Raw genomic sequence first — 12,178 nt, 5'->3', positions numbered from 1 at the left:
TGTCTTTTTGTGATGTCTGTTTTTTCTTATATTCTGCCATGTCTGCCTTCCCCTACCCCTTGAATCTTCAGTGCTTTTGTCTTTTTCATTTTTAGCCAAAACTAGGAACAAAGTAAAAAGGATTCAAGTTAAAATGACTAAAATTTACTAACATAAATACATTTGTGTATGTATATTCCGGCTTTTGAGATCGTGTGATATTCAGTGTCTTCAGTTTTTCTTTTTAACATATTAAGGTGACACTGTGTAAAAATGAAAGAGAATAAAAATAAACAATTCAGAGTTTTTTGATTAGGGTGTTCACTAGGTCCTTTTATCATTTGAGGTCAAAGTTTAACTGCTTCCCATTGAACAAGGTGAATGACTATAGGTTCAGAAAGGAGAGACACGATATCGACTGATCTAGGGATAAATCAAGAAATGTGACATTTCATGCATGGGTCCTTCACTTAGCGTGCAGGGGTGTCAGTCAGAATATGCAAGGTATAGGAAATCAATTGAAACTTGAGCCCATGGACATTTACTTCAGCAAAATTCTTACTAATTATCATGACTATGTCTGGTTAGACTGTTATAGGCATAATTTAGTTTCCAAAAGGTTGATATTCTTTTGTATAATTGCAAATTTCCTTTTAATGCTAAATAATTTATAGCTTGTCAGCTGTATTTCATATAACATCGACTATTTAAGTCTTTATTAAACCAGTAAAGCCTTATATGTTACACATGCTGCTAGTAAAGCTTAAACCTCTAACAAGTCATTTTATATAGAAAATAGAAAACCTGGTAAACTGTTTCAAATTATCTTCTTTTTTCTAAAAGTAGGTTTTTGTCTAATTTTTATGTTTTCTTAAGTAATACAGTAGGTGATGTACTAGTAAGACTGAATTTTATTTTCCGAAATCCAATTTTTTAGGTGATTAGTCTTTAACTGGGTATTGAGTGATCCAACTCAGAAAAATATGTCGCAGGTGGCACTTAAACAGTGTTTTAACATCAAAGATCTGGTCTCATTTTCCAGTGCTCTATATCAGGGATGTGCAAAGTAAAGACCTGTGGTGCACATCCATCCTTCCTGTTGTTTTTGTGAATAAAGTTTTATGGTAGCACAGCCACACCTGTTCATTTACATATTATCTTTGGATGCTTTTGTACTACAAAGGCAGCATTTAGTAGCTTCAACAGAGAACATACAGCAAAGTCTAAAATATTATATGACTGTTTTCAGAAAGTTTGCTGATCTCTGCTGTAAATAATCTGGTTGAGACTAAATTATGATGTAGTTAATCTTTGATATCCATGACAAGTACTTCCTGAAACTTTTAAAGAAATACAAATAGAGAAATATAAATATTGGGCTTTTCTCTTTCCAGACTCATATTTATATTGAAAGTTACTTGTTTGTATGAATTTTTCGTATCTCAGATTAACCATTTGCTCATTTTCATTAAAGTTTTGGTTTTCTCTTAATGACCACTTATCACTGTACTTACAGGGATAACCATAGAGCAAAATTGAGATCAATTTTAAAGGTTAGGGGTGCCTGGGTGGCTCAGTTGTTTAAGCGTCTGCCTTCAGTTCAGGTCATGATCTCAGCGTTCTGGGATGGAGTCCCACAGTGGGCTTCCTGCTCAGCAGGAGCCTGCTTCTCCCTCTTCAGCTCCCCCCGCCCGGCTTGTGCTCTCTCTCTTTCAAATAAATAAGTAAAATTTTTTGTTGTTGTTTTGTTTCGTTTTTAAATTTTATTTTATTTTTTCAGTGTTCCAAGATTTATTGTTTATGCACCACACCCAGTGCTCCATGCAATATATGCCCTCCTTAATACCCACCACCAAGCCTTCCCAACCCCCAAACCCCCATCTCCTCCAAAACCCTGTTTCTCAGAATCCACAGTCTCTCATGGTTCGTCTCCCCCTCTAATTTCTCCCAACTCACTTCTGCTCTCCTTCACCCAAAGTCCTCTGTGTTATTCAAAATAGTAAAATCTTTAAAAAAATTATAAAGAATAGTAAAGCAAAACTGAGATCTAAATAAATGCTAAATGATTGGCTTAAACCTTATGCCCTGCATGTCAAACCTGGCACACCTACTAAAACATGTTCAAATTTACTCATCAGCAAAATGATAAATCACTATACATTATGTACTTCTAAGGGCAATCATATACATTATTTATATCTGCAGTGCTAAATTTATGTGGAAAGGATTTAATATAACCTTTGACAAGAAGATTTTATTTTTTAAAAAATTTTATTTGTTAGCAGAGAAGTTTGTTAGTAGACTAAATACAACTATCTTAACTAATACAACTCTCTTAACCATATCCTCTTGAAAGATAATAATTTAAAATATTCAGACTCATTTGTCTCTCCTTAAAGTAATAATTCTTCACCTTGCAATGCCTAAAAAAAACTTACAGGTTATCACATAGAAATTGCATACACTCTTTGTTGTGTTGATTATTTTGAATGTACAAATTAGGTATCCTCCCTATACTGTTATTTTCTTCCTAATCATATATGAAGTTCTTTGGAACAAAAGAAGGAGATTTATAACCTTGAGATCTAAACTTTGTTTTTTTGCAAGCATTTCTAGTAATCTGCTAATCTGAATGTTTACTTTCATGTATCTTTTCATTTTAAATTATCGAATTTAATAAGTTAATTATGACATTTATAAGAATTTAAATTGAGTCTTCTTTGGAAACTGTTGTAATCAGCTCTTAGTCTGATTTCATCTAAAAAGAACAACATTAAGGTAAATATTTTTCACTACATATGACTTCCTTAAAAATGATGTTTAAATGCTACTGATGTTTTTCAAATACTTTTATGTGAGCATCCATAAGTGTAAGAATTTTGCTATCTTGTGCTTTTCACTGTTTTTTAATTGATTAAAAATTATTATCTTCAGAGTTTTTGTAGAACGAGCTTTTATGAAGCAGGAATTTGAAAACTGTTGATTTATTTTGGGAGAAATGTGAATCTAAGTGGACATTACTAGTTTGAGATATATTAAGTATATATAATTCAAAATTGCTGTGTCATACTGTAAATTTAGACCATTTAAGAATGTGTAGAAATAGTTTTTGATAGGGCACCTGGGTGGCTCAAGTTTTGGTTAAGCGTTTGCCTTCAGCTCGGGTCATGATCCCAGAGTCCTGGGATCAAGCGCCAGCATTGGGCTTCCTGCCCAGTGGGGAGCCTGCTTCTCCCTCTCCCTCTGCCACTCCCTCTGCTTGTGCTCTTTCTCACGCTATCTCTAAAATAAATTAATTCTTAAAAAAAGTTTTTTATGTATATTTATTTTTTTCCTATTAAAAATGCAGTGTTCTTAATTTCTCTTCATGAATGTAGCAATTTCATTGAACTATAGTTTGGAACAACTTTGTAATAAATTTGTTGCTTCTCTATATCTTTTCCAAGTAACCTTTTTTTATGGTGGTAAATATTAAATCTTAGGAGCCCAGAAATTGGGGATATGAGAAAATAGGAACTTATATATCTAAACATTTTAGTATAATTTAAAAATAATGGAGCTATTTCTAAAATCAACATCATTTTATTAATACCCATTACAGATTTTCATTTAACTTACCCAATTTATTGATTGCCTAAATTACATTATCGGCATTTTCTAAGATACTCGTTTAGAGCTTCTTTCTTTATCGTTCCTGCCTTTGTTCAGTTCACCAACATCAAAAAACATTTCAGTAAGCACAATGACTCTTCTAAGACAAAATGCATTTATGAGAGGGGTGAATTTACTTCCTTAGGCTTTAGATTGAATAATTCTAAGTATGTATTGAAAGAGAAAAATAACATTAGTCATCTAAAAACGTGTGCTCTAGTTTTGGTCAGCCTTTCTATACGGTGTATTTGTTTTAACAAATAGCAGCAGGAGATTTTCAGTTCAAATTTAGTGGTCATTATTTGTCTTTGCTTTTGAGGGAACATAGTTAAACTTTGCAATAAAAATACTTGCCTTGTTTTATTTGTGATGAAGTCCAAAAAACCAGAGGAAATACAGTTTTTGGTAAGAATTGAAAGTCCAGGAATAAATATAATGATGAGAAGTAGTGCTTCTATCACTAGGGAACTTTCCTCATCTAAGCACATATGAACAATTGATCCTTGTAGTCATATATAGCAGTAAACATTAATAACTTAACAGTCTGAAGTCAGTGCAGAAGATATGGAGCATTATTGAAAGATGGAGTTGAGCAGGTGGCACTTTAATATGTTCAGTGTCATGGTTGACTCTAAAGACTAGTCGAATGAAATTACTTGAGGTTCTAAAGATTTAAAAAGCGAACTCATTTTGCTGCACTAAGGAAATGCTACTGATCAGGCTTTCTGTGTCCCTTTTTTCTAGGCTAGAAAATATTAACCCTGAAGAAAATGACATGGTAAGCCATTCTCTGAGGAGATTTCTTGATGTCAGTCTTATATCTTAGAGGCTTAAGTTCAATTGAGTGGGTTTCAAGAACTAAGATGTGGGAAAAAGAAGAATTGACACACTAATAATGTACATCTTTGCTGCAATATGAAAATTCAATAACTTCACTCAGTCAATTTACAATTCACATGTGCCTATTAATTAAAACCCTATATTAAATAAAATATATTAAAACTTCATGTCTGACTAACATATAATGGTGTTGGTAGACATTACAGGAATTACTGAACAGAATAAACAATGCAGACACAGGAATAGCTATTCAGAAGAATGGAGCTGTAATTGTGGATAGAATCCAGAAGACCAAGGAATGTAAAAAGAGAATAACTGCAGAAGAAATGAACGCAGTGATAGAAGAGCGGGATGCTGCTTTGTCTCAGGTAACTGCATGTATCTGTAAAAGCATTTTCGCCTGTTTCTTTACCATTAAAAAAATGACTTTTCCCCACATGGTCTTAATTCAAACAGTTTTCAGCATATGATTAATACCACGATGATTAGATACATTAAAATAGTCACAAATTTTGTTAGACCATTCTTCAAATACATGCATCCTCATTTCTTAATCTGTTAGGTTGTTATAACAATTTAGTTATATTAAAAAAATTTAGTTATATTCTTTAAAGTAATCACTTTTATATGAAACTCCTTACTTGAGTCACACTTTTGTGAGGGCTGAGATTATGTCTTTATTACTGTTTTACTCCCAGTGCCTAATTCAGTGCCTTTTAGTGAACACTGATAAATGAGTCAAATTATTAGTGTATTCTTTTCTGAACATGACTTACACCTTCCTGCTCTACCTGAAACCTGATTACCTCCCTGAGGATACTGCTTCTACTTGCAGTCCTCTCAAGTAGTGATTGTACTCCCTCCCACAGCAGTTACACCAGTGGGCTCACAGGATTGCTCCGCATTAGTGTTTCTACATCACCATTCCTTTTCCCTCTCTAAACACCTCTAGTTTTGAAGCTCGCGCACCAGATTGTACCGCCCAGTAGGCCCTCCCATTACAGTCCTGTGCACACTTCTTTCTCTGTTGCTTCTGTCACTTCTTGAAGATCTTAGGACGTGTTTCCTGGTCTCTTTCTTCAGCCTACTCTTGTGGTTTTGAATTATGAAAAAAAATTCTTGGTGATTGAAATATCTATATAGATGATTCTTTCACTGTTCGGGCCTCTTCATCTTCTTGAATTTCTCTCCTCTCATCATCCTGTGTTCTGTTCTACTTCTGCCATCCGCCCTACGGTCATATCCTGTTTCTGACCAGCACTTGCTGTCTTTCCAGTCCACTTAACTCCAGAACTCTGACTAGCAAATTCAGCTCCACTGGCACCCATTTCTGTTGCTTTTGCCGCTTGTTGTCCTATTCTCTCAAGCCTCTCCTGTTCCCACTTCCCTTTTTAACTAGCTTGGATTCCAGGGCTCACCTAATTACCACCAATTAGCATTTAATATAACCTCAGTTCTCTTGGCCCTTTGTCCTACTCACCAAGCAAAACCTCAGCCTTATAAATTTAACTTTCTGCCTGTTCAACACCTTCACAGCTTTATATAGAGAGGAATATCACACAGATTTGCCAACTAACCCTTAAATTCATGACCACTGTCTTCAGGTAGGCCCTTGGTGTTGCGTACCATTTTTCTGGCCTTTTGTTAGTCCATTCAACTCTCCCCTGTAAAGGACTCTATTTCCCTTCTTGCTCCTTAGATATCCATCCTCTCCTCTCCAGTATAAAAAGGAACTTCTGCTTTTTCTGACCATTTTAATCTACCAGCCTAACTGCATTTGTACCCATATACTCTGCCTTTTGTATTTTATTTCTTACTTAGTACATGCCCTCGTTTAAGGAAAATGTATTTCTATACTAGTTCCCGTCTTTTCTTGCTTGCTTAAGGTTATCACCTAATCAATTGCCCCTTTTCTCTCCTACTTCATAAAATTTTTACTATTAGTTCATTTTTATCATTCTCTAAGATGCTTTACTGTCTCCCATGGAGAATGGATAGACGTTTTGATAACTCTTGGTCTACTTGTGGCTCAGCCTGGTCCTTTTGGTAAGGCTTCCCAAACAGAGCTGATACTCAATATGACCCTATCCCTGGCAAAGCTTGTACTCCAGTGTTTATGTCCTCAACATTGTAAGACTGTAGAAAACTCCATTATGCTTTTCAAAGGTTTTAGGGCTTAGCTTTTTAATTTCAAGCCCTGTACAGGTTTGGGATTTATCAAATGATCTGAAATAGATACAAGTCTCAAACCTCCAATTGTGTCACTTCCACCCTGCACAACTACCTAAATCTTCGATGATTTTTCTGTCCTGCAACATGAGCCCTGTGTGCAAAGCCTGGCTTCCCAGCCCCTTGCCCAGGCCCGGAATCTTTAAAACTAAGGGAGGAAAGAACACTTCCAGATCTACAAACCACCCTCTTCAGAATCTTGGCCACTCCACTCATTGTTGCAGCCACCTCCTTCTGACATCTTTAAACTGGATCTTTAAATTTAATCAGGCTTTTGTTGTTTTTGGCTGGAGCACTGTTTTGCCACAAATGATTTCATCCTATCTGGATGTGGAGAACTGACATTTATTTTCAGGTTAGATTTGGAAAAAGTCCTTAAGCTTCTAAAATGAGCAACTTCTTTTACCATTTTGTATCCTACCAACAGTATGCAGTCTTGAGTCATTCAGTGTATTGTTGAAGAGATAGCCAAACTGGTTTTTAGTGCTTGGAAGCAATTACAGTGTGAACTCAAACATTTGATTTTTTTTTTTAATCACTTATTTTCTTAGGTTAACTAAAAATGAATACATAGAACGTAATTAAATATCGACTGCTATCCATTCCTTCTTTCTCTATCCTTTGCCTGCTGCCTTTCAGGATTCATCAAGAAATCAACATTTGGCAATATTTACCAACATGTCTTTATTTATAAATAGATATTATCCATCATTGCAATATATTTATTATTTATCTATTGCATGTCTTTATTATGTTTTATGAAGCAGTTGTTTATTTTAATTATCTCAATTTGCATAGTTTTCAAGCTTTCTGGCCTAAAAAGTATTTATTCTAATTTTTATGTCATAATCATTCCAAAATTGAACTTTTGAATTACTGACTTATAGTTTGAATGGAAACTTTTTCCTTATTTTTTTAAAAATAAACCTTTTATTTTGGCACAGTTTTAGATTTGCAGAAATGTCTCAAAGGTAGTGTAGTGTGGAGTCCCCCTATACCTTTGATCCAGTTTTGGTGTGCCCTGCTTTTGCCATTGCTCCTGACTGTGGTAAGTTTGTCAGAATGAATAAACCCACATTGGTAGATTGCCATGAACTCCAGACATTATTCAGATTTTATCAGTTTTCCATTAAAGTCCTGTTAAAGATTCAGTCCAAGATACCACATTGCATTTAATTGTCAGGTCTCTCCAGTGTCCTCTAGTCTGTAACAGCTTAGGACTCCTTTTTTTAAAACTTTTTTTCCTTTAAGACCTTGACAGTTTTGAGGGTATTAGCCAGATATTCTGTGGAATGTCTCTGAATTTGGATTTATCTGATGATTTTCTTACGATTTGGCTGAGATTTTGAGTTTTGGAAAAGAATTCCATAGATATTTGACGTTAATTTTAGAGCTGCTATTTGGCATCAAATGTTTTCTAATTAAACTCTATCTTCTGTGTACTGCTGGGTTACCTTAGTCCCATTCTAAGTAGCTACTAAAAATTTTCAGATTCAGTGAGAATTTCTTGATTTTGATATATTTGCTAATTTACTTTGCTTTTCAAATCAAGTTAAAATCATTTATTTACTTGAACTGGCCTTGTTAAAATCTTTTTCTGATAAATCCTAATACTCTTATTTATTCAAATTCTTCTCCCATATCTTTTCTACCACAAGCTGAGAACTGAGTGCCTTAAAATCTTTTATAGGATGAATTAACATTGTTATTTGCATTTGTTTGATTAAAGAATTATCTTAGCAACCAATCTTTAATTCTTTCTTCATCATTTTTTGGCCCATTAATGCTCATATAGTTTATTTAAGTTGCAGAAATACATGTTATTATGGGATAAAGCTACAAACTTCCATTTCTTCACTAACTTTTCTGGGATCTTAAGTTTCATAGAACTCTAGAAACTATCTAGTTAAACTACCCAGTATTGAGGAATCTTATCTCTGACTGATTTTCGATTTAGCTAAATATTCATTTCCTCTTCATGTCTTGCTTTTGGTACTCATATTAGCCTCAGAACATTTGACTGATAAGTTATATTGCATCAAGTATATTCAAATACCTACATGAGCAATAATGTCCTAATTTATACAGCTAGTCTTCAAGGCACAATTGAATCCAGGCTAGACATCAATAAGCAGCAGAATAGAACTGGCCAAGATTGGCAACTCATGAGCTTTGAGGCCTGACCTTATCATAAGCTAGAGTAAATCAGATAATCATTTGTATTGGTTTGGGTTCTCCAGGAAAACAGAACCAATAAAGAAGTATATATATGTATTTTATATATATATATATATATATATATATATATATATATATATATAAACATTTCTATAAAGAGTTGGTTTGTGCGATTATAGAGACAGAGGAGCTTGAGATCTTTGGTCAGTAAGCTAGATACCCAGGAGAACCAATGATATAATACCAGTCTGAGTCCAAAGGCCTGAGAAACCAGGAGAACTGAAGATGTAAGTTCTAGTCCAAGTCTAAGTCTGAAAGCAAGAGAAGACCAATATCCCAGTTTAAAGATCAGAGAGAAGGAATTCTTTCTTACTCAAAGTTCAGGCCTCCAATTGGATTGGATGTGGAGACCAACTTACATTGGGGAGGGCAGTCTAGCTAAATTGGGTTAGTTTAGACTAGTTTTGATTTCCAAGTGCAGGCATAGATATAGGCAGGGCCTAGCATCAGGCAGCTGGGCCTCATTGATACTTATAGTTGGTAGGATAATATTGCAGAGATTTTCACTTATTGGACCCCAGCTGGTACCTGGGATGTAGGTGAGGGGCCCAGTCCTGAAAACTGAATAAATTAAGCATGGGTATGGAGGTTGGGATATGGACTTTGGCCAAATGGGCCGGGGCATTGATAAAATATATTCAAAATACCAAAGCAGAGGACTTGTCATAAAGAGTTAGAATATAACAAAGATAATTGGTAAATTCTCTATGTATGTGGGTGTTTGGAATCAACTCCAGGCATAATGGATAATATGCTTATGGATCTTGAACTCACTTAATTCTCACCTACTGATAAGAATTAGACTTTGTATTGCCAGGCTTGATCAATGTAACTATGTAAAAAGGAGCTTGTAAGGTAAAAACTTAGGGTTAGAGCATAGGCAGGCAAAAGCAGTTACTAGCACTGTTTTGTCTCTCCCAGATTAAACATCTCAATATCCTTTGTCCTTTCCGTGGGCTTCCTTTTCTTTGTTGTCTTCTAGATGTTGGTTTCACTGTGTTGATCTATCCAGGCTGAATTAGTGATCATAAATTTCTATTACCTGAACACCATGTAGAGAATCTTAATTCACCACTATTTTTGGAATTGAGTCATTATAAATTTCTAAAATCAATAACTGTCCTTTTTAATTTGTTCACTTTTGTTTATTGTTTTTTGTTGAAAATATTTCTGAAACATTTATATGCCTCTTTTAATACTTAGCACACCTTTTTCATTTTTATCACGTGCTATAATGAAAAGTATAGATCCTGAAGTCCTTCAGGTCCAAAATTGACAAATGCAAAAAGCATGGAAAGACCAAGGGTAATCATCAGAGTAATTAAAAAAACTCAATTTAATGTTTCAGTAGTCAGGTTCCTTGTTCTTTGTAGCCTGTAAGCTATTCCAAGCACTAAGCTACAGCTCCAGCAAAATGAAAAGTAAACCAAATAAGATGAAGATATGAATCCATTCCAATAATATAATAAAGAAAATTCTAGGAAGATAGCTGGCCAACATACAGAAAATATAATTGGTCTGTTTTATGACTCTTTCTGCCCTCAGTTAAGTACGTTTCCCCTCACTGGAACATGCTTTCTCTCTCCTTGTTGCTCACTCATCTATTTGAAGCAGACCACTACTTAAGTACTTGTCACACAGCATTACACTATCTCCCCTACTAGCATGAAGATAGAAAACTATTTTTCGTTATATGTTTCTGTCACAGTTTTATCCCTAGGACAGGGTAGGCACTTAATATATGTTTGTTGAATTAATGAATGAGCTGAAGTTATTTAAAATCAATTTCAAGGTACACAGTACTAAAAGAATTTAGTAAAATATTATTCATTCATTCATATTTTATTGCATACCTGTAATGTGCCATGTGTTGGGAACTCAGCAATTCCTAGTAGAAGGTTCTTTATTTTATGAGATTTATATCTTAGTATGGAAATCTATAGGTAGTAAGCAACCTAATGAATAAAATATTTTCAGGTAGTAATGTGGTTGTAATGTAGTGGAGAGTGACCGCTGTTGGTAGTGGAGTTGTTACTTTAAATAGGGTGAGCAAGACAGGCCTCTTTGTCAACATGTAGTTGAACTGAGACTTGAAAGAGGAGGAGGATCTAGCTATGCAAAGAACCATGGAAAGAGTGTCCCATCTGAAAATAATAGATCAGTTGTGCCCTGAGAGGGAGAACAAGCTTAGTGTGCTTTAGACACTGATATGAACACACTACCAGATTTAAATGTGATTGAAGTACAGTGAGCGAAGAAAGACAGTAACAAGTGATGAGGTAGAAGAGATAGGCAGTGGACAAATCTGTAAAGTCTTGTAGGCCATGGTAAGGTGTACACGTGTATCTAAGTGCAGAAAATATTGGAAGAAAAAGGCTGTTGCTATAGTCCATGAAAAAGGTGAAACTGATAATGGCTCAGATGAACAAGTGTAGATTTAGAGAGGTGGGAAGTGGGAAATATTTCAATAGTACAGTGAGTAGAACTTGAAGGCAGATTGTTTGGGGGCATAAGGAAGCAGGAAGAATCAAAGCTGACTCCAATATTTGGGACTTGAAGACTGTAGATATTGCATCATTTATTGTGATGGGCAAATTTGGGGGAGGTAGTCAACATATTTTGGGAGGGAAATTACGTAGTCTCAGAGGAGATCTATTTGAGATGATTCCTAAAAAAATCACATGGAAATATTGAGCAGGCATTTGACTCTTGCAGCCATCAACATGTACATAATTAAAGGTTGGGACTGGATGAAACAGAGAAAATATCTTTTTTTTTTTTTAAAGATTTTATTTATTTATTTGACCAACAGATCACAAGTAGGCAGAGAGGCAGGCAGAGAGAGGGTGTGGGGAAGCAGGCTCCCTGCTGAACAGAGAGCCCAATGCGGGGCTCAATCATAGGACCCTGAGATCATGACCTGAGCCAAAGGCAGAGGCTTTAACCCACTGAGCCACCCAGGCTCCCCCAGAGAAAAGATCATTGAGAAAGAACAGGGCCTAGGACCATGTTCTGTGATGTGCCAACATTTAGTAGTTGCCAGAATAGAAGGGGCCCACGTAGAAGACTGGAAAGGATAGTGAATGAGGTAGGACAGTGAAGAGAATGTGGTGCCAGAAAAGGCAAGAAAGTGCTTGCTAAAGATGAGAGTGATCAGTTCCCTTGAATGGTGTTGAGAGGTCAAGCAAAGTGAAGATGGAATGGTTACTTACAAATTTGGCCGCATGGAAGATGTCGAGGG

The 12,178-nt window shown here is 35.3% G+C and overlaps 1 protein-coding gene across 1 annotated transcript in view; it reads left to right on the top strand.

Moving 5' to 3' along the window:
• Nucleotides 1–12,178, top strand: part of MIPOL1 (mirror-image polydactyly 1) — a 311,611-nt gene that overhangs the window by 98,439 nt on the left and 200,994 nt on the right. Inside the window, exons 8-9 of the mRNA XM_032871240.1 lie at nucleotides 4,375–4,408; nucleotides 4,668–4,838. Coding sequence (XP_032727131.1) covers nucleotides 4,375–4,408; nucleotides 4,668–4,838 — 205 coding nt within the window. The remainder of the gene's footprint in view (nucleotides 1–4,374; nucleotides 4,409–4,667; nucleotides 4,839–12,178) is intronic.

Source organism: Lontra canadensis, unplaced genomic scaffold, assembly GCF_010015895.1.
Source record: "Lontra canadensis isolate GAN:19392208 unplaced genomic scaffold, GSC_riverotter_1.0 scaffold42, whole genome shotgun sequence".
In the NCBI taxonomy this organism is placed as follows: Eukaryota; Metazoa; Chordata; class Mammalia; order Carnivora; family Mustelidae; genus Lontra; species Lontra canadensis.
This window is presented reverse-complemented; position numbering and strand designations above follow the sequence as displayed.